The sequence below is a fragment of the Hyaena hyaena genome, unplaced genomic scaffold, assembly GCF_003009895.1.
Source record: "Hyaena hyaena isolate Hyena2069 unplaced genomic scaffold, ASM300989v1 scaffold_894, whole genome shotgun sequence".
NCBI classification, from domain to species: domain Eukaryota; kingdom Metazoa; phylum Chordata; class Mammalia; order Carnivora; family Hyaenidae; genus Hyaena; species Hyaena hyaena.
In genome coordinates this window covers 221,694-244,836 of record NW_024081526.1, presented here as the reverse complement: position 1 = coordinate 244,836, position 23,143 = coordinate 221,694, and the positions used below count along the sequence as shown (strand labels likewise).

Below are 23,143 nucleotides of genomic sequence, written 5' to 3'. Positions count from 1 at the left end.
ATTTAGCAAACTCACATGACAATTTAGTGTCTTCACTCTTACATTTTGACAAGGAAAGGAGCACCTGGCTGGCTCAGTCAGTACAGCATGTAACTCTTGATCTCAGGGTTGAAGGAGTTTGAGCCCCACACTGTGGGTAGAATTTACTTAAAATGTATTGTTTGTTTGTTTATGACAGGGAAAGGATCCTGACTCCCACAGCACTTGGCACAGACCTGGGTAAATAAGGTAAAACTTGTAAGCCACCTCCTCTCTTTAAGATTCTGGAATGTGTCTCAGCACTGAGCACAAGAGCTATTGACTTTTTTTAAAAAGTAAGATGAGGTATTGATTTATTACGTGATCACTTGCCATTGTCAAATGCTATAACTCTCCCCACCTGCTGGAAGCTTTTTTGGTCAGGAAGTGTTTCTCTAATGGTGGTCTTCTAACCACCTGTCTTAGAGTCCCTGGGGTGAAGGTTATATGAAGCTTCCTGGGCCTCACCCCTAGACCTAATGAATCCAAAGGTCTAGGAATGTAGCCCTGGGAGTTTGCATTTAATTAGAGCATCCCAGGTAATTTTCATGCACACATAAAGTTAAGAACCAGTCCTTTGCCTGCTTAGGGCTAAAGGTTCTCTTGGTGCTACCTCCCTGAGTCTTCTTCCACTCTTTGTGATCCTCAACTGTTTCTTCCTTTTTCTAGGCTGCTGTATTTTTATTGCATGTTCTTAATATTTAATGTGTCATGGGTAATGACTGTATTGTTGATCAAGCACACCCTCAGTTTTCTCCTGTTAAATGAGAAGGTCAGATTGGATGATTTTAAAAGTCTCCTCCAACTTGGCAGGTTCAATTCTATTTCTATAAACTCTAGCTGGGTAGATATACCTGGTCATAGACAGCTCCTTTGATCATTCAGGGTTCTGGGGAACTCCTTGGGAATATGTCATAGTCAGCATGACCCTAGCTTGTTATTGTCATCACTAGGTTTTCCTTGAAGTATCCAGATCAGTGATGCTTGCATTGCTCAGACTTAGGCACAGAGAGACACCCATTCACAGGGAATAATTACGGAGTATTCTCACTTACGTTACAAGCTTCCCTCGTACTGGTAATTCGCAGCTTTCTAAAATTCCAAAGGTCAGAAATGAACTATTTTTCAAAGAAATTTTACAAAATAATATTCTGGTTTGTGTAATAGCCCTGAGAGGCACCTTGAGCAAGAAAGACTTCATGGAGAAAGAGGGGTGAGCTAATGAGGACTGCAGTGACAACCAAGGGAAGCAAAGACTCTGGGTTTAGATAAATATCTGCAACCTCCTAAGTCTGGGCTCTACAGAGAAGCCCTGTAGAGGGCTTAAGTTTTACCTTATTTACCCAATTCCCTGTTGGTAGTTTTAAAAAAGCGATTTTAACAAAAAAGAAGTTCAAAGTAAACTGGGCTCGTGTTTTGGAAGTGCCATCACTGTGTTTCTGCAGCATAGGGTATACATGTATTTTTCAGTTGCAGTGGTGAAGTTTATACGTTCCCTGGCATAATTAGTTATGAATCATCTGATGGCACTAAAATCCCAAACAGCTCAGGTAGCCGAGTATTCCTTTTAAGAAAATAAATGTTGCTAAAAGTCACAGTTCTACTTTCTGAGGAAAATCCCACTAACATATATCATTTATTTTAAAAACATGTAAGTCTATTTGTATTAAATACCACAAAAGGAAATTGTCTACATAATTATTTAACATGCATGTAAGAATCACTCTTTAAGACCTACTGCTGTCTTTTCATGGAGCTAGAAGATTCTTAGCTGAGTTTCTCACTTGGGTGAGGGATTTCAGCCAAGTGGTTTTTCCATTCTCCATTTTTCCAGAGTAGCTTGTGAGAAATGTTTCCAGCTAGAATTTGTTTACTTCCCATAGGTTAATCTTATGATTAAATGTGCAGTTTCCTAAGCCAGTGGTTCTCAAACTTGAACGTGGATCAGAATCACCTGGAGCACTTATTAAAACGCAGATTGCTGGGTCGTATTCCCAGAGTTTCTGATTTAGTAACAAGGAATTGGATGCACAGATTTGCATTTCTTTTTTTTTTTTTTTTCTTTTTTTTTTTTACAAATAGTTTATTGTCAAATTAGTTTCTACATAACACTCAGTGCTCATCCCCAAAGTGCCCTCCTTCATGCCCATCCCCCCCTCCCCCCCACATCCATCAGTCCTCAGTTTTTGTCAGCATTCAAGAGTCTCTCATGGTTTGCCTCTCTCCCTTTCCCCCACCATTTCCGCCCTTCTTCTCCCCCTTGGTCCTCCGTCAAGTTCCTCCTAATCCTCCTATACGTGCAAACATATGGTATTTGTCCTTCTCTGCCTGACTTATTTCGCTCAGCATAACACCCTCAAGGTCCATCCATGTTGCTACACATGGCCAGATTTCATTGTTTCTCATTGCCATGTAGTATTCCATGGTATAGATAAACCACACAGATTTGCATTTCTAACAAGTTCCCAAGTGATGCTAATGGTGCTGGTCTGGGGACCATGCTGTCCTAAACTCTCAGCTCCTGTGCAAAAACCGAATTGGATTCTGAATGCTCCAGAAGCAACTTGTGCCTTGTTTTTGAAAGCACAATACTCATTTATGGCATAAAATATTTTATCACTGTTTTGCCTGAAGCAATTTCTTTTTCCTTGTGTTTGAATAGAAATTTGGTAGGTTGGCCGCTTTTAGCAGGAGTTACGGCTTGTATTACACCCATTTGTGTAGAAGTCTTATCCGTTTTGCTCCTCTGAGCTCTTTGAAAGATTGTGTTCATCTTTGAATCCTCATCATATCTTACATCTTGTAGACATCAAATGATTCTTTGGTAAATTGAATTTAGTTATGTACACACATTTTGAATTTGTTTCATACCTAGTTTTCTACATCTAATATCCATAAATAATAAATACTGAATCAAGTATGCAGCTCACATATTCTTAATTGTAAATATTATGTTAACTGACTCTGAGGTTTGGGGAAATAACAGTTTCCTTAAGCTTAATGTAAATCTAAAGAATTACATCTACTTAATTATTGAGAAGTTACCTATACTTTTGAATCCTGTCATTTTACTGTGAAATTTCTGTACATAGAAACAGGACTTGGGAACGTGCATAATAATACAGCACTTACAAAGAGTGACCTGCCCAGAAATGTTATCTTTAAAAAGCCAGTGTCAAGATCATTGGGACTAACTTCTGATATTACTCATATAGAGGCTGACTGATTGACCCTAAATCACCTTTGCTTCCCTTTAATGCCTTCAACTACGTAAGAATAAACTATATCTCCAAGAACTGGATTTCTCGAATCAGATGCCACAATGCCAGAAATATCTGTACTACTATTGCATCTTAGTAGCCATCATCAAATGTATTTGAGTTTTTTGACTTACAGATTTTAGATCTTCGGTTTTGGAAGAGACCATAAAGATTATCCAAGTGTACATGTCCTCAGCCAGGGTTCACTTCTTCCTTATAGCCTTCTCACACTTACCTTTGGTTTTAAGAAAAAAGAAAACGAAGCAACCTTCATCTTCAATGCAATCCTATTCAACCCCTTTAGAAATAAAGCCTGTCTAAACAGGGCATTCCAAATGTCTGTTATTCCCCATGGTCATGTTACTTCCCATCGCTGTTTCCCTTTTCCCTACTTCTAGCTCTCCCTGCAGCTACTGCCCCACAGCTTCCAGCTACTAGCTGCTCAGGGCACACAGGCTTGTCATTGATGTGCCTGAATCATGACTGATGCCGAAACAACTTAGCAGCTTTCTCCTCCAAACCCAAGATCAGCACAAAATCTGTTACCACAATGACTTTCTTGGCAGTAACTGTGCTATGAGCAAGAAATGATATGGACTTCATCAAGGATCAAAAAAGAATAAAGCCTTTGAGAGAAAAAGAAGTCTCCATCAAATATAATAACCTCAATAAGGAAAATAAATAGCTACATGCTTACAGGTCATAGTTTACATCTCCTTCATTAAAACTTCAGCTCAAATAAATAAAGGGCTATGTTTACAGATTTAGGTAATCTATTTCTTTTGTATGCTTTTTACTAATTAAAATTCATCCAACCTGGGACTGCTTCAAACCATAATCCTCTATCATATTTTACAATTTTACTTTCAACTGTGATGAAAATATGTTTTCCCACTGATGTTCACAAAGCCACAGTAAACAACAGCATGTACTACATAAATAAAACATGAACCTACAAATAGAACTATAAATTTAATTCATTCACATATAAAATTTAGACCAAGAAATGTAAATGTCTGTTAAAAATACAACAGATTTAAAAGAACTACAGTTTAGAACCCTGTCAAGTTCTGCCTTCTAGGGAGCAAAATCAAATAATGGGCATAAATACTTTGAGTAAAGGAAGAGAGCCATGTGACACCAAATGAGTTTCCATGCTAGAGATGACCACGGGTGTATAGAAGACACATGACATCCACAAGTCAAGACGCATACAGAACAGAAAAAAGAGAACAGAATACAGAATGTAAGAATGAAACTCACAAAGACAGAAATAAGAGAAATAAGCTTTCATGGTATCTTATGCAGACTTAGGAAATTGCCACCAAATACTTTTCAAATTAGGACACATTTTCCCCACCATAAGCATAAATGAGGATTCAGCTTTGATATTTGCCTTGTGAATTGGATGAAATGAGCTGAGGGCCAGATGTTTCCCATCTGTGTTTTAGATTATGCTAAACACAAAATCATTAGAGAGCACCGGTATGACTGAAGAGTTTTGTTTTTTTTTTTTAAATTAAAAAGCCAGGTAATATCTACCTACTACCTTAGACTTTGGATGATTTTAGTATATTCTTGATGTTAGAATTTTGACAAGTAATGAAAAGTTAGATTAATAGTTTAGAGTTAAAAAACCCAACCACTTCATAATAGGCAGCCTCAATCTTCATAATGTTGAAACAACTTTTAAAAAGTGAAAGCTTAAGATTTTCCATATATCAAACGAGGAACTTCATTTATTTCCCCTGAGTTGCATTTTGATATTAGGTAGGCAACCAAAATATATTAGTTAATATAGTTTATTATGTGTTGTGCAGAAACTACAGCAGTTCACATGCATGGACTAAATTATGAATTAAGTGTCAAATTAATTGCTTTGGGGATTATGCTTCAGCAAAATCACTAAAGACATGGAAGGAAAAGTATATAAAGTCTAGAAAGGGAAGTCATCAACATGTCAGCATGAAAATGTATATACTATATCAATCATTGCATGCGAATCTCTAATTGGTAATAAGTCGTAATAGTAAAACTGAAACTATCAAAAAAGTTGTGATGGCCCATAAACTGGTTACATCTTTGTTGAACAGTATGACTTATTCGTTATAGTAAGGAACATTATGTAAGTTGTTTTACAATGTCCATAAACTAATTTGAAACATGGCAGATTCTTTAAAAACAATTGGGGGAGGAGCAATTGACACAAAGATCTTTATGCAAAAATGTGTTGAGTCTGAATATCAGCAGGGAAAAGCGTACTGTTTATGTATGTTGGCTACCACATTGATCAGGTTACCATTATAGTGGCCCAGTAATGAAACGTGTCCTTTTGGTGTATTAATCTAAATAAAGATTTCATTGCCAAAATACATCTTTCTATCTAGGGTTTTTCCTTACTTTTTCCTGTTTCATCAGACTACGCTTACACATATCCTTATTTCAAAGCTGCCTTTGGTTTCAAACTGTTTTAAAGTTCCTCTCTATTATGCAAACCAGAGGCTGCATATCTGATAGAACATTCTTATTACTTATTTTGAGCAGCGCTCAATTTGGGATATTAGCACACCATAATTCCACTTACTAGAAAAACAACACCTGGAGGTTGAATCTCATTCCACAACACAGTTCATTTTCCAGTGAGACATCATCAATTTATCTCAACCTGTCAATATTTAACGTGAAGAGCTAGGGCAAGTAAAAGTGGTTTGTAATTTTAGAGCCCTAAACAGTTTACTAGGTGTTAACATGAATTTGAAATCATAACTACCACTATAGTAACATTCTGTGAAACTCTCACAGCAGAACCAAAATAAATCGGAAACACTAAGGGTGCAGCTTTAAACGGATTACTTAAAAACCCACAGTATTAGAACAGAGTACAAAGTAGGGTGAAAAACTGCCTTTTCCACAAATATCATTGTTTCAAATAGGTTTCTGCAAGAAGCATGCTCATCAAGATTAGTTTTTAAATTGGTATGTCTTGTTTGATTGACTTATGGCAAAATAATTTAAAACAATATTCATAACATGTTTTTAAGATTTAAATTCTGTCTGAAACTAGACTAACACAGTAAATAATACAGTTGTATTTTCTTTAATATACTTTACTTCCATTCATTACAAATTAGCGATCAGCTAAAGGTAAATTTGTACAATTTTCCGTTGAGAAAACTATGGAGTATTGTTAACAAGTTCAGAAACACACAATTCCAAATTACCTAAATAACTGATAACTCAATTTCTCCATGTTTCTAAGTTCTTGATCAAAATGCTTCATTCATCAAGTGTTAGATTTAAAATAATCATCACATTAATTTTAGAATTTTCTAAAATGATACTTTGTTATATTTGCATGGTACTAAAACCATTGCTTCAAAAGTGTATATGAGACCATCATGAACATATTTCTCCAATTAATATTTAAAACTTAATTGAATTGGGTGCTAGGGTCTTTAAGGAAAGCCTTGAATATAGTTGGTAGAATAAACTTGCTTTTTTGATGTTAGCAAAACTCTAAATAAAAAATAAATTTTAGTTTACATTTTATGGTAATTTGTTTCTGAAGTTCTCTTAATTAGTATATGTGCTGCCAAAGCAAGCACTGAACTTCTCTTAATTTAAAATTTATTAAATTTTTTGCTAACTGTGCTTAATTATACACACGTATGCATATTCTTTCTGGCATATTGATTTATCTTAATATACTTTTTAAAGTCCTAAGTGGTACTGGTTGCAGTTTTATGAAACAGAGCATGCAGTAGCAGTTCACATTTTAACAGCTTATACAATTTAATACATTTTTGCACTGTCAAACTTATATTTCTGATTTATTAGCTTATTTTTCAGTATACACATGAAACAGTTTCCTACGCTTGGATAATAATAATATCACATCATTGCAGCTTCCTGGCTTCCACTTGGATAATGGCATAAACATTTTGTTCTAAAGTAACTGAAGCACAAATTTGCAGTGATACGATAAAGAACAGTCTTTCGGTGGTACCAAGTTAGCCTAAAAACTGTACTTTTACCATACTTTTTAGGTTTGTGGGTTTAATTATGTGAAAACCTAAGAAGGTTATTTTGTCATTAAATGCCTGCTCTGCTTTTAGAATTTTTACATATTGTATTTTTAGATACATTCTGTATGTTTTATCCAGTTCTCTTAACAATCAGAAAGTTAAACTTATAAGGAAACTTTACCTTCAATACTTCATCTGTTTAGATACTAAAGGATCACAGCTGTCAATAATAGCTAGCAGACTCATTTCAAACTTGCCATTTTTCTTTTTCCACCAAGGGCATTCTCTTTTGAATGAGAGAATCACTTTAACTTTTGAGTCCAAAGCCCTTGGTCTTTCCACTCTACCATGATTTTTCTTATTATCTGCCCAAAAAACCTATTCTGACTCTGAAGTGGGTTCCCAAAGCATGGTTCAAGGTGAGTTTCTTTAACTCTTCATAGAAATGATTCTCAAGAATTTTGGTTTAGAATAAGACCATACACTCAGATGTACATTAGTGTAACTGTGTGGCAACTTTCTTATTACTATTGCTAACAAAACTGTCACACTTTTCAAAATTTAGCTAACCAAACTATCCTTCCAGGTAAACAAGCCTGAAGACTCCCATTGCAACCTATCATTAAATAGTTTCAAAATCTCTAATGAGAGCAACTGGTTCTAAGGCACATCTTCACAAGGATTCAAATATTCTTTTACTGCCTTGTCTCAAGTTAGAGTAAAATACCATTTCTTAGGAATATAAAAGTAATTTCATCTCTATTATGTTGATGTTTGTGTTTTACTTTATACTGTAAGTCTCAAGCTAGCTTTTAAGAATTTACTCTTCAGTTTGACTTCAAACAAAAGGCAAGGTAACAATAGTTTGTAAACTGTGGAATCCTATCAATTTATATGCACTTTTGCTACCATGGAAAGAATATTCAGTTCCACTGTAATCTGGCGTTAATAAGGCTGCTTACTATATTAAAAAAATTTAGATCATTTTCTGTTCTTTGATAATTCTAAATGAAATTAAAATTATCTTATTATTAAGATTATTAAGATAATAAGATGAAGATGAAGATTTCAGTTTCAGGTTTAAAAACTCAACTATAAGCAAACATCCAGGAATCAGCTGAATTGAGACAGATAAGAAAAGACTTGTAAACTTTCTTAGGGATAGGCGAGAAACCTACATAGGAGTATTCCTGGCTCTCCCTGAGCAAATCTTGGTCAACTTCAATGATTAAAAAAAATAAAATCCCAAGATACAAAATGGAACTAAAAACTTCCAGGCCCAGCCAGAAATCCCTAAGTGGCTATTGTGAAACAAGACTGTTAAGATTTTCACAGCACAATAAAGAAGATGAAGCAAAACAACAGGATTGAGGTGACAGCTTCCTTCCTGGGGAGAGACCAACCTGAAGGAGGGCCACCAGTTTCTCTGTAACTCTCCGGGAATCTCATCTGCGAACAGATCCTTGAGTCTCCAGGACCTCTCCAAACACCTGCATAACTCACTGCCAGGAGGGAGCACAGCTATGGTGTGACCTCTGTCCCTAGAGTACCACCAAATGGAAAGCCACATGGAATTTGCCAGAAACATAACGTGTATTGCATGTGCAGCGGGTATCAAACTTTTAAGAGAAGCCCGACAGTGCCTGGTCAAGTCCTAAGGCCGCATGAGAAACTCAGGGTGTGACTGGAAAATCTTGCCCTCTCCCTCTTTACCGCAAAACTGACCCTGCCCTACTTCCTCCATCCATGCACCCAACACACCTTCCCAGACCCTTCTAAACCAAAGAAACCTCCCCACAGGCAGCCTACAGTTACCATCTTCTGGTGAAATCTGACCATTTTGTAAAGCCACCCCAAGAAGAAAAGATCAAATGAGACTGGCTCGGCCGGGTCCCGAGGAGACCCCGGAGTTACCGTATTTATTTTCACGCTGCAACTGCTGATTGCTTTACAGACACATTTCATGCTGTAGCTCTGCATGGAGCTGAGGACAAAAGTAACATTTTTATTAACGTTATAATTATTATAATTATTCTTTAACAAAGCTATTAAATAACCTGTACACAAAGCCCGGCCCGGTCCTAGCAAAAACACCGAGCACAATTTCAAATCTCCCAAGGTCCTTCTGCTTTAACTCAGCAGTGTGTCCTATATACAAGGTCAGCCCAGTGTGGTCCCCCAAAACTGTAGATCTCCTAAACGGTGGGAATGGTTAAGAGCTTGAAACCGCCCCGGCGTGACGCAGAGCTCCTAACCCTACCTCCCCTGCTCCTGCTGGGCACAGGGTCCCTGTCCGAAGGCCTGGCCAGGGAAGCTGGGAGCCTCGCGTCGTTCTGGGAGGCGGACAGCTGGAAGGCGCAAGCGCCTGTTGGGTCTTCCCTCGGCCAGCTGCCCACAAAACTCCGGAACCTCCCTGAAGAGGTGCGAGAAAGGGAGTCCGAGGCGGAAGAGGCCTCGAGTCGCCCCGGGTCGGGCTCACAGGTCCCGCGGGTCTTCCCGTTTGACCCCGGCCTCAGCAACTTTGAGCTTCTTATTCTGGTGCGTCTTGACGTGCTTGGCGAGGTGGTCGCTGCGCATGAAGCGCTTCCCGCACTCGGGACAGGCGAAGCGCTTCTCGCCGGTGTGAGTCCGCAGGTGCCGCTGCAGCTCGTCCGAGCGCGTGAAGCTCTTGCCGCAGAAGAGCCAGTTGCACACGAAGGGCCGCTCGCCCGTGTGCCAGCGCAGGTGCGCCTTCAGGTGCGACGTCTTGCCGTACACCTTGCCGCAGCCCGGCACGTGGCATACGTGCTGCTTCTTCTTGCCCGGCTCCGCCTCCGGGGCGCCGCCAGCCGCCTGGCAGTTGGGGCAGCGGCAGCGGCGGCACCTCCTGGCCGCGGCCGCCAGGGGGGCCTTGGTCTGCAGCAGCGCAGCGATCTGGCTCTGGTACTGCGCAAAGTCCGACGGGCCCAACACCAGGCCCCGCTGCAGGGCGGCGGCGGCGGCGGCGGCGGCGGCGGCGGCCGCTGAGGCAGGGAAGCGAGGTGCGTGGGGGCCCCCAGCACAGGCGCCGGAGAGGCCGCCCCCCGGAACCCCGGAGGTCCCCGGACCGGCGCCCGCCTGTGGGATACTCCACCACGGGAGGTCGTCGGGAGCCGGGGTGGGGGACAGCTGGCGGCACGGCGGCGGCGGCGGCGGTGGGGGCGGCGGGGGCAGCAGGTTGGAGTAGCCCGGCGGCAGTGCCGCCTGTGCAGGGTAGGGCACGTAGGCAGGCGCGCAGCTGGCGGGCAGCGCCGCCATGCTCGAGGGCAGCATCTTGACGGGTGAGAACTCGTAGGGGTACGAGGGATCTGCAGGGGGTGTGAGCGGCAGCTCGTGCGCCGCGCCGAAGGACGGCTGCAGGTGCGTTTTCTGCGGCGTCAGGCCCAGGCTGGGGTGCGGGGGCGGCAGCGCGCCTGGTGAGTGCGCGGGCATGTCGGCGGTCCACGGGTGAAAGAGCCTGGAGGGCGAGCCCAGCGCGGGGTCGAAGGGCACCTGCAGGAAGTCCGGGGGCGCAGCGGCTCCCGGCTGGCCGATCCGGCTACAGGTGGCGGCTAGCCGCGCCAGGGGCGAGTGCTTTCCCAGGTCCGGGGAGGCGCTGGGGGTGCGGTCCTGCATGGGCGGCGGCGGCGAGGGCGGAGAAGAGACAAAAGGTTAGCGCTCCAAGCGCGGTCTTCAGGCCAGCCCGCCACCCCCACACCAGCTATTATACCGCCGCCCCTCCCCCGTGCCAGCTGTCCCTCCCCGCCCCCCCCACCGCACCCCACGCCCGCACCCACCAGTACGGTTAACTTCAGGAGCCTGCGCTACCTGAACGCGGAGCGCTCGAGCGCTTCCTGTTCAACTACTTGGTGCTAAGAGCCACCATCCAGACTCGGAGGAAGCAGGCGCGAGGTGGGAGGGGAGAGGGATCCGACGGGCCGCTCCGGGCTCGGCGGTCAGAACGGGTGTGAAAAACACCCACAGCCCAGCGGCCTATCCGCCCTCCCTCCCATCTTTTAAACTACTCTCGCGCTCCTCCTCCGCCCGCCCCAGGCTGAAATTCAGCAGGAGGGCCCACCAGGGTGAGCTCGGGCCCCGCTCTCGGCCAGACTCGCAAGTCCGAACAACCCCCGAATGCGCGCGTCCCTCCCCCAAAGGCCACACTCTAGACGCCAAGGTTAGGTGCGAAGTTGACGTGGGCACCAGTAGGTCTGACTCCAGCTGCATCCACCGAACAGGGTCCCTTTGAGATTCAGGGTGCACAGAGTACTAGGCTGGATCTGGACGCGACCCTTCCCACCTCTCCCGCGCTCCCTGCGAGCCCAGACCTGACCTGGAGGAAGGCCTGCAGCGAGTCGTTCCGGAGGACGGCCACGGCGGCCATAGCTACAGCTTTCCGGCCGTTGGCTGCGGAGCAGGGCGCTGCCGAGGCATGGAGACCCGAAGGCGAGGACGAACGGCCGCCCCCCGTCCCTCCCCGCGCCCTCTCTGCGCTCCGGGGCCCTCCCCGCCTGCGCCGCTCGCCGCGCCCCGCTCGCTCGCCCCGCGCGCGGTCTGAGCGCTTCAGGATCACCTCCAAGAATTTGATAAGGACTTTGCTGGGCCGCCAGCCAGTCAGAGGGAAGATTTATGGCTTTGAAGTTTGCCGCTACCCAATCATCAAAGAATAGCGGCTCTTTCAGAAGCGAAAGCAAATCCTTTGAATCCACAAAGCTCCTATGGTGTGTTTGTTGGTCGGGATAAAAGAACTGATTATTAGGGGGGATGGGAAGGGAGGAGATAAAGGCGGGACAATTAATGAAGTAATCACTATGTGGGAAATGTATATACACAAATAATTGGATTTTCCTGATCAAAGGGGGCCTTGCCGCCTGGAGACCCGCGCTTGGGTTGCTTGAGACACTCGATCCTCCTCCCCCCGTCCCGCAACTCCCTTGCAATTAAAGATTTGCACCGAGGCAGCGCCCAAAGTGACAAAGTGTCTTTGTTATCTCCGGAGAAATCTGCCTTTGGCTTCAAGGCGGGGGACTCTGAGACTGAGATGAGAGTAATTCTCCCCTCCCCCCGTACTTACACGCCCCGAACCGTAACAGCACACGCAGCAGCCCGCGCACCCCGCGGACCCGAGGGAATTCCCGGGGCGGGGCGTGGGCCGCACCTCGCCAGGCCGGCCGCGTGCCCTCCACCCCCGCCCGCCCGCCCGCCCGCCGGCCGCGGTGGAGCCCGGGCCCGGTTCTGACCCGGGGCGGGGCCAGGCGGCCGCCCAGGGCGGCGGTGGGTGGCGCGCACGCTCCAGGGCCGCCCGCCCGACAAGCCACTGTAGCTGTCTTGTGACGGTCCCGCTGGCCACCTGAAAGTTTTCTCGGGCCGCAACTTTTGCAAGTAGTGAGCCTGGGAAAAACACCCGGACCGCGTTGCCCACCACAGCTGAGCCTGGCAGGACACCCGGAGCAGCTCATAGTATGCACCACAGGGGGGAAAAAATGTTACGTCGCTCTTCTCTCTTCGGGCAGGCAGCCGCGGACCACCGCGAAGGGCCGGGCAAGCGGCTGACCGCCACCGGCCCCCATCGAAGCCGCCGGCAGTGCCTGCAATGTCTCCCCCTAAGCCCCGTCCGGCGAGTGAGCGCTCTTTGCAAGCCGCACACACCTACCGGGGACCTACTTGGAAAAAGTAAGGCGCGGTCGAGGAAACCTTTTGTGGTCGAACAGACCGTAAACGGTACGAGGGAGGCCCTTTAACCGGAAAGAAAAGTCAATAAAAACTGTTGTTCCCGTCACCGTTGTAAAGAGAAGAAAGTTCAGGCGCGCGGCGTGCGCCCCGGGTTAGGGGAAAGCTCACCCGCAACCGACCCGCCCTCAGGCCCGGCCGCGGCAGGACAGTCGGCCACCTGCCTCTGTGCGCCCGGGGCGCCAGGCGCGTCCCGCCCGGTCGGTGCGGACGTGGGGCTCTCCGCACCCGAGAGCGCGGGGTCCGGGGAGGAGGAGGCGGCGGGCGGGGCGCCGCGGGGCCCTCAGGCACTGGAGGGGATTAAGGGGCGGAAGGGCCGCGGAGGCCTCCCGCCGGCTGCCGCCGCTCACGTGGCCGCGCCACCGAGCGGGCCGCCTGGGCTTGGCCTCCCAGCAGACACGGGCTCCTCTCTCCGAGGCCGCCGGCCGTGCGCGGCTCTTTGGGCTTCCTCGCGTCCGGCCTTCCTGCGCGTGGTCCTCCTGGAGACCGCACCACGGCCAGGACTGAAGACAGGGCTGTGTGGCCCAGCTCGTGGTGGGGCGCCAACGGTTAGCCCAAACTCCAACAGACTTCCGATCCGGAGACCGGGCTGTATCTTGGTGCCTTCTGAATTCGCATCAGGGGTCGGGATGCTACGCCACCAGACACACATTTCCCCAAGCCCGGGGCCTGCCTTCGAAATAGAAACATCGTGCAGAAGAACGGACCACCTGTCGTCCAAATACTATGAGCATGCACGCCCGCCCCTCCAAGGTGTTCGCCCGGGAAAGATGAGCAGTGACCACACAGCTCGCTTGGCCAAGGCTCCTGAAGATGAGGTCCTGGTGCTCTGGGAGCGGGGAAGGGGAGGGGACTTAGTGTTTTGCCCCGAGGCCTGGCACTCCTATCCCCCACCACGCGTCATCCACAAGTTGAGTCCCCGTGAAGCCTGGGACCCGAAGGTGCCCTTTCTCGGATGCAAATCAGAGGTCAGGGAGGTATGTGGCGCACACTTGGCGCCTGCACACTTCCGAACAGGTCTGGTCCCTCAGAGTGTTTCTTCTCCAGCTCCTTTGAGCACTTCAAACTTCTCTGTCCCCTAGAGTGGGGCCAGGCTGGGCCAAGCAGGCTGGAAAGCAGTATGTTTGTCCAATATGTTCACTATTTTAACACAAACGCAAGAAAAGCCTATTCACTTCTGCGTAGTTGTTATAGGGGAAAACTTTTTCCTCCAAGATGACCCCATTAAGCCAGTTAAACCACCACCAGTGGCCAGGAGGCAAAAGAGAGTAGTGCTTAGTGGTTAAGAGGCCGGACTTCTTAAAACTTGAACCCAGATTTTCTAGCTGCCTCTTTCTAGTTGGTGACCTTGGCAAGCAAGTTGCTCAGCCTCTTCGTGCCTTAGTTTCCCAGTTGGTAAATGGGGGTTATAATAGTGCTCGTTTTGTGGAGTGCTTGTAGGCTTAAAAGAGGTATTATAAGCAAGATCTTTAGGGCAGTGGGGCGCACAGTAGGCCCTCTCTTGCTTTGGTCAAAGTCCTTGCTGTCGGCCTCACCTCCGTTTGTGAAAACCCATCACGATCGCAGCCTTCCCACGCACGAGCTGAAGTTTGGAGAGAGACTTTTAGGAGCTGCTGTTTTAGCTTCCCTCCCTTTGCAGTCGGGGACTCCTGAAAAACTTACTCTTAATGAAGTAATGTTCGGAGCGTCCATTAAAAATGAAACGCCGGGAGATCAAAGTACAATATTTATTTTAGAAATTTGTTGCAATCACCAAGAGATACAGGTATCAAGGCCAAATGTCAGTTCCGTTACACAAAGCCCCGCGCCCGGGAAGAGCGTGTGGCTGCTCTGCCATAATGTAAAGAAACATCAAAGACTAAGCGTGCTGCAAAAGTGCGCAGCCGGGAGGGAAGGAGTGAGCCCGCGAGGGCCCGGCGCGCCCCAGACAGCGCGGGGGGCTGCGGGGGCGGGGGTCAGTTCAAAGAGGTATCCGCTAGGGTGCGAGTTCACAGGAGGGAAGATTTAATGGGCTTTCTTTTGTTGGTGGGTGTGTTTGTGCACAGAGGACCCACGAACTCCTCTGTGGTCCTCCAGCCAGAGGGCGGAGGTGGAGGGGCGGGGAGCGGCGAATATGGAGCAAACTTTTACCGCAGCGGGGGGCGGGGAGGTTGAATACCAGCCTCCCCGCCGGGGCAGGCGCAGTGGAGCGGCTCTCCTAGCTGCAGGGCTCCGAGGCCGGGAAGTTTGCATCGCAGTTTCATCGCGGGCGGGCTGCGAGCGCCGACCAGGTGCCACCAGCGAGAAGAGGCGGGTAGGTGAACCCGCAGGGGCAGTTGCGCGATACGCGGATCTGCCCAGTGCGCTGCGGATCCATTCCAGAGAAAAGTGTTTGCTAAGAACTCTGGATTACTACTTGGCGACTGAGCTTGGTACCTCGCCTGGGGCATTTTTATTTTTATTTTTTTGGCAACAGCTGGGGATCCAGGCCTCTAGAAACAACCCAGTCAGTCACCCATCACCATTTGATTTTTTAAAAAATCGATGCATTATTTACGTCATTTCAACAAGTTCTTAATTCATTGGCTGTTTACAGCAGGATGTTGCTTAACCGCCCAGATCCCCCCTCCCTTCCGCCATCCCTCGCTGAAGGCTCAATCTTCCAAGTGCTTGTATCTCCCGAGTTAATACAGTACCGGTAATTGCTTTATTAAAGGTGCTGGGAGGGGAGGGGTCAGCGTTTCCCTCGTACTAATGGGGCACCGAGTCGCAGGACTATGCCTTGTGCATTTCTTCAGTCATCTACAACCAAGTATTCTTAGAGCAGTCACTCGGCAGCCTTTTGAAGTCGTGCTAGAGCAGAAAGCTGCTATTGTTTTCAGCTCTCAACATGGAAGGGATCAAACTTTGCCTCTCCAATCTGAAAGGTTTTTTTTTTTTTTTTTTAAATGGTGGTGGGGGAAGGGATTGCAATCTGATACTCTCTTAAGTTAACTTTGAGGATTTGGAGCAGGCTCACAGTTTAAGCTGCAGACCAAATCACAGACGCTCCAAAGCTTGCGTCTGCAGCAGGGGCCCTACCCTTAATACAGCAGAGTGCGTTCAGAAGCAAGGAGTTCTCATGCTGGGGATCTCTGGGCAACACTGGTTCCTCAACTGGAAACCTTGCATTGACTTTAAGCTTAAACTTCAGAATTGGATCAGCATATAATGGGTGAAGGAGTGGAATTCTAGAAGAGGTCCTCCACCTCATCCATTCGAGTCCCCACTTGTTGGCAGGAGGAAACTGTATTTGCATGATCTATCATGCCTGCATAGTGCTGTGAACTTCAGTAGCTGTTCCATAAATGCTCACTGGTGTTGAGTGGTAGAGTGGAATTGTGTGTACCAGTGTCAATTGCATACTGATTGTTTGGCGTCACAGAGCACACAAATACAGTAGGGACTCAGAGGAGAACATCAGTGAGGGCTGGAGTAGTTAAAGGAGGTTTATTAAGAAGCTGGGGTTTGGAGGAGCCTTTAAGGACCTATGGAATCTTAATGGGGTGCATAGAAAGGAAGACAGTAGAGGGGGAAAAGGGCTGAAGGAAAGAGAACTCCCTTTTCAGTGAGGAGCTGAATAAACATGGAAGATGAAGTTTTGCATCTTTGATATGCTGGTGTGAGCAGGGTAGGGCTAGATTAGAGAGGAGATGGGCCCTGATGCTATATGTAATACGAATTTAGGGGTAGGCTTCTGAGCAGATGAATTTAATTCCTTCTCTAGGAGGGTTGGCTTGCTGAGAGCTTGGAAGGGTAGATGCAGATGCTGTTAGCTAGGTGTGAGATGGTGAAGGCCTGGATTGGAAGCTGGTGTGGTAGTCAAAGAGTGACAACATTTTAAAGAGAAAAAGAGGAAAACTTAATGACAATTTGAAGTAAGAGATAAAACAAAAGGAAAAATGAAAAAGGTTTCCCTTTCGACAAATGGTGCTGGGACAACTGGATATCCTTGTGTAAAAGATTGATGTTGAGCATTTTCCTTACAGCATACATACAGATTAACTCCAGGGGCACCTGAGTGGCTCTGTCACTTAAGCGATGGACTCTTGATTTTGGGTCAGGTCATGGTCTCACGGTTCAGGGGATCTAGTGCAGCATCTGGCTCTGCGCTGACAGCGTGCAGCCTGCTTGGGATTCTCTCTCTGACTCTCCCCTTCTTGTTCTCTCTCTCTCTCTCTCTCAAAATAAATAAAAAACATTAAGAAAATAACTCTAAATGGATCATAGACCTAAATGTAAGAGTTAAACTACAAAACTTGTAGAAGAAAACATAGGAGTAAGTCTTCATTGACATTGGGATAGGCAGTGGTTTTTTAGATACACCAAAAGCACTGTGGGAAGAGAAAAAATAGATAAGTTGGCCTTCATCAAAATTTAGACCTTTGTACTTCCAGAAATACCATCATGAAAATGGAGACAGCCCACAGAATGGGAGAAAGTATTTGCAAATTATGTATCTAATAAGAGATTTGTATCCATAATGTATAAAGAACTCTTGCAACTCAACAATGAAAATACAACTACCCCAATTTTAAAATAGGCGAAGGATTTGAATAGACATTTTTGTGAAGGATTTGAATAGACATTTTTCCATATACAAAAAGCAAACAAGCACACAAAAATATGCTCAGCATCATTAGCCATTACTGAAATACCAATAAAAACCAGATGAGATACCAATTTACATCGACCAGGATGGCTGTCATGAAAAAGATACTGTTTGATGTGGCCAAACTGGAACCCCTATACACGGCTGATAGGAATATAAACTGATACAGCTACTTTGAAAAACCATTAGGCAGTTCTCAAAATGTTAAACATGGAGATACATTCTATTCCTAAATAAATATCAAAGATAATTATGTCCACACAAAAACCTGTACATGACGGTCACTGCAGCACTACTCATAATAGCTGCAAGGTAGAAACAATCCAAATGTCCAGCAACTGACAAATGGACAAACAAAATGTGTTACATTTATACAATGGAATACTATTCAGCTGTAAAAATGAATGAAATACTGATACATGTTACAACATGGATGACCTTTGAAAACATGCTAAGGGAAAGAAACCAGTCACAAAATACCACATATAGTATGTTTACATTTATATGAAATATCTAGAATAGACAAATCCAGAGACCGAAAGTAGATTAGTGGTTGCCAGAGGCTGGGATGGGAGGGGGGTGAGTGGAGAATAGGAAATGAGTGCTTTTGGACTGCTTTTCTCTTTTTCTTTTCTTTTTTTAAGTTTATTTTAGGGACAGAGAGAGAGATACAGACAGAGTATGAGCAGGGGAGGGGCCGAGAGAGAGGAAGACACAGAATCTGAAGCAGGCACCAGGCTCTGAGCTGTCAGCACAGAGCCTAATGTGGGGCTTGAATCCATGAACTACAAGATCATGACCTGAGCCAAAATCAGATGTTTAACTGACTGAGCCACTCAGAGGCCCCTTTCTTTCTTTCTTTTTAAAAGTTATTTATTTATTTTTTAAGAGACAGAGGGAGCAGAGGGAGAGAGAGAATCATAAGGAGGTTCCATACCTGCAGAGCCTGACATGGGGCTTGAACTCATGAACTCTGAGATCATGACCTGAGCCCAAATCAACAGTTGGATGCTCAACCAACCAAGCCATCCTAGTGCCCTGGTGGGGGTAATATATTCTAAAATTGATTGTGGTGATGATTGTACACTTCTGTGACTAGATTAAATGCCACTGAATTATATACTTTAAGTTGATGAATTATATGATACACGATTATATCTCAATTAAGTGCTTTAAAATATCAAAAAGCCCACAAGGTTTTAGCCTGCAAAGTAGCAAAAATGATTGAGTTGTTGATAAAAGTGAGAGTATAAGGAGGAAGACAGTTTGGAGTTGAGTAGAAGCGCCAAATTCAGTTTGGGGCTGTTGAGTCTAAGATTTTGGCTGGATAGTCACAGAGCAATGCTTGCAGAAAGCTGGAAATGTGGGGAGCGGGCAGGGCAGGAGTGATGGGGTTAGAAATAAGGACTTGGGAACTCTTGGGGAGTAGTGATGGCTGAGTAAGTGAGCTTATTGGAGCGAGTGGAGATCAAGCAGGTAGAGAAAAACTACAATAGAATTTAGGGGAAACCACCATTAGAGGATGGACAGAGGGAGAAGAGCCATCAAAGGAGTCAAAGGAAAAGAGAGGCAAGAGGAACCAAAAAAAGTAGAGGTGGGGGGTGACTAGTGGCTTAATCAGTTAAGCAGGTGAGTTTGACTCAGGCCACGATCTCATGGTTCCTGAGTTCGAGCCCTGCATCGGGCTCCATGCTGACAGCAGGCAGCAGGGAGCCTGTTTGGGATTCTCATTCTCTCTTTCTCTTTCCTCTCTCTCTCTCTCTCTCTCTCTCTTTCCTTTTCCCCTCACCCCTCCCTTACTTGTACTCTCTCAAAATAAATAAGCTTTAAAAAAAAAAAGTAAAGGTGGGAGAATGAGCAAAACCACTCGACATGTCCAAGGCCAGGGGTGGGGTGAAGGCATAGAGGAAAGGGTAGTAAGAAACAGAGAATCTGTGGGGCACCTGGGTGGCTCAGTCGGTTAAGCATCCGACTTCGGCTCAGGTCATTATCTCATGGTTCATGGGTTTGAGGCCCACATCGGGCTCTGTGCTGACAGCTAGCTCAGAGCCTGGAGCTTGCTCTGGATTCTGCATCTCCCTCTTTCTCTGCCCTCCCCTACTCACGCTGTCTCTCTCTCTCTCAGAAATAAATAAAACATTTTTTAAAAATTAAAAAAAAAAAGAAACAGAATCTGTTAGTTTCAGGAGGAAACTTCGAGGATCCACCTTCAGAACTGAGGTAGGGAAGGAAGCAGATTATGAGTTTAAGAAACAGCTAAAACAGACAGCAGGGTCTGAGCAAAAGTGTGTTTGTGTTTTAGGATGTGGTAAAAGGAAAGGTTACAAAGATGGGCTGTTGTAGGTGGGGGCCTAGACTCCGGGGGTTTGCAGCAGAGGTGTGAGGGCTCTCTGTAATGAGGAGAGGAACCTCTCCTTTCCAGGCAGAGAGAAAAGCAAGCAAGTGTAACTGTAGGGAAGAGCTTCCCACTGGGCCAATGCCAAACAAAACTCATGGGAGACGCTTCTTATTTATTTATCCTAAAGTACAAGGTGAAGTCATTGCTAAGAGTGAAAGGAAGGGGGGAGGTCCCACATTAAAAGTACTGCTGGAAACTGGATGCAAATCAGGATGCTTACACCTACTTGGCCAAATCTTGTCTTACATCTTTTACTTGACCACATTCAAGCCTCACGTACTTCAGTCTTGTCTTCTCCTTTACTCTGCTATCATCTGGATTCCTCAGACAAGAATGGGGCCCCTCTCCTTACTCTCTTGCTTGTAAAGAGAAGGGTAGTGCTAATGTCCTGTGGTGGGGCTGTCTGGAAGGGCAGAGGGAGGAGGTGCAGACCCCCATGGGAGGGAGGTCCCCAAATAAACATGCCTTCTTGGGCATATAAAATTGCTACAGCAACACTGCTCTGAGTTATCTTTAGGCACAGACAAGGCCCCCTTATAAAAGGCATAACTTAGGTGGAGCCCAGGTGGTTTAGTCAGTTAAGCATCCAACTTGGGCTCACGTCATGATTTTGAGGTTCCTAGGCTCTGTGCTCACAGCTCAGAGGCTGGAGCCTGCTTTGGATTCTGTGTGTTCCTCTCTCTCGGGCTCTCCCCTGTTCATGCTCGGTCTCTGTCTCTCTCTGTCTCAAAAAAGCAAATGAAAATTTTTAAAAAATGAAAAAAAGTTACATCTTAGGAAAAGATAGTGCCACACTCTTTATTAAGCATATCTTTTCCTATTTGTTTTATCCATTAATATTCCTATTACAACCCTATGCTTTGATTTGTCACAGGAGACACTTGGTGTCAGAAGAAATAAAGGCACAAAGAAGTCCTAGGACTGAAGGTTATGGCAGGAGCCTGCTGAAGTTCAAGATGCCATTTTGTGGCTTTGTGTTCCATCTTTCTTTCTATGTACACGGAATGGAGTCTTTACAGAGACATATGCTCACGTGAGCACAGGCAGAGTGGAGGACTCCTGAGGGACGGGAGACCAGGCCTGCCCCGGGGCAATTTGGAAACCAGCACTGAGGAGGAGATGCCAGAGGCGGGCGCAGTTGGAGCACAGCGTAGAGGAAGGATAGGAAGAGCTGATGAAGATAGCGAGGCCCAAAGAAGTGCGGTGGCTTCCTGAGATCACACAACACAGTGAGAGAATTGAGTGGTGCGTACATTATTTTTCTACGCTGATAGGCAACAGGAGTACTGGAATGAAGGAAAGGTTCTCCATGACCTATTACCCATTTGTGGTGGCATTTATTCCTCTAAAAAAAGATGAAAGTGATGAGTATAACAATAGAATGGATATGGCAATAAAATAAAAATATGCATTAATATATAGGAAAATTACTTTGGACGCAAGCCTCCTATTGATCCTGTGTGCATATCAAGAAATGCAAATAAGCTCTGGACCCTTCACTTGCAACCCTCTGAGCCCAGCACTACTGGATGGAGGGAGGTGGGGCTGGCCAATTGGGGTGGAGAAGGGTGTGCTGGTGACCTTATGGGTTTGCATCATGGGTCTGCTCTGGTTTGCTGGAAGTAGCCATAGCTTATGCCCTATCTGTGCACACAGACACTGTCACTCATAGTGTGCTTGTATGACCACATGGCTGGAGGACCGTGACTCTGTGGCCAATCACAACAGCAGAGAATCTCACCAAATCTCTCACTGACCCGATTTTATAGACAGGGACATTGTACCACAGAGGGTTAAATAATTTGTCCAAGATGCTACTTCTTGTTATTGGAGTTGAATCCAGGCAGTGTTATTCCAGAAGACAACCTTTTAACCATCACATTAGAGCACTTCCCTGAGTGAGTGCAAATCTCTGTTATTGGAAAAATAAATGGCTATATGGGGCTGCAGTGATATTATTAATTAAGAAGTCTGGGATAATTTATTGACCACATTACAGAGTGCTATTTCCTTTGTGGTAAGAATGGGAGTCTCACATGAGGTGTTTTACCCAAGGAGAAATGTGGATTTTTACCTCAAGGATGACAGTCCAGATCTAAGACCCTTTCTTTCACTTCTAGAATACTCTTTTCTCTCCCCTGCCCCTTACCTTCACCCCAAGCCACCAGGGGGCACACAGAATCAGCTGTTTACCTTGGAAGTTTTAAGGCTCTAGTTTTAAGGATACAGGTAAATATTAGTCAGTATCTTTAGGGGTCCAACTGAGGACAGACTAACACAAATGCCAGGTTGCTGCATGTCCCCAGTTCCATTTAAAAGGTCTTCTCTACTTCCTTTAGTTCTGGCAAGAGTCTCACCTGTGAATCTTTTGGTCTTGAGAAACAATGCCCTTTTTATTTGGGTTCTAGGATCATAGTGTAATTTCAAGTTGGAGCTGTTCTTCTTACCCTTCACTGTCCCCTGCAGAAGCACCCAGACTTTGATGCTCCCTTTCAGGGTACCAGCACTGACCTTCCTCTCCGTTTGCCCTACTTTCCCTCTCTAACCGTTTCATGGCTGCTCCCTGAAACATTTCTCATGTGTCATTTCTCTAAGGTTCTCCTAGGTGGCTGCAACAAGAAATTCCAACACCTAATCCAGGACCTCTTGCTTTCTGTATTGGTCAGGGCTCAGTTACTGTGAACAGAATCCTTTCTACCTATGTGTTTAAGCAGAAAGGGACTTAGTGCGAGTATTTCAATGTCTTCCAGATTGGCGAGCTGAAGAAAAAGTCTCAGCTGGGCTATTAGCAGTGGCTCCCAGAGCCACACCGCAGACCTGGGTTTACAAGGGAACCATGGCCCCTGCTGGGATCGGGAGGCTGTGGAATCAGAAAGCTGCCCACCTACTGGGAAGAACCAGTGGCAGCTTCCCAGCTTCAGCTTCCCGTGTACTTGGCCTCGTGACAACTATGCATATAGGGCTGTGACATTAGGACCTGTTACAGCTGTCATAGAAACAACCAGTGTACTGCAATTGTGCTTACTAGTAGGGACAGCAGGAACATAGCTCCTCCCTCACAGTAGTTTACTTCTGTCTTCCAAAT

At 45.9% G+C, this 23,143-nt stretch overlaps 1 protein-coding gene across 1 annotated transcript; it reads right to left on the bottom strand.

Moving 5' to 3' along the window:
* Positions 1–9,185: 9,185 nt before the first annotated feature.
* On the bottom strand, positions 9,186–11,746 carry SP5 (Sp5 transcription factor). The gene is made up of 2 exons (XM_039220478.1): positions 11,634–11,746; positions 9,186–10,930 (listed from the first exon to the last, which is right to left on the bottom strand). Exons 1-2 carry the CDS (start codon positions 11,682–11,684, stop codon positions 9,779–9,781), a joined length of 1,203 nt encoding a protein of 400 aa, XP_039076409.1. The 5' UTR covers positions 11,685–11,746; the 3' UTR covers positions 9,186–9,778.
* Positions 11,747–23,143: the final 11,397 nt, after the last annotated feature.

What these genes read in the sequence shown, in the direction of transcription:
- SP5 (XM_039220478.1), bottom strand. Translation starts at nt 11,684, where the DNA reads ATGGCCGCCGTGGCCGTCCTCCGGAACGACTCGCTGCAGGCCTTCCTC. An exon ending in CGCTGCAGGCCTTCCTCCAG is followed by an intron (nt 10,931 to 11,633) that starts GTCAGGTCTGGG and finishes CCGCCCATGCAG; the next exon opens with GACCGCACCCCCAGCGCCTC.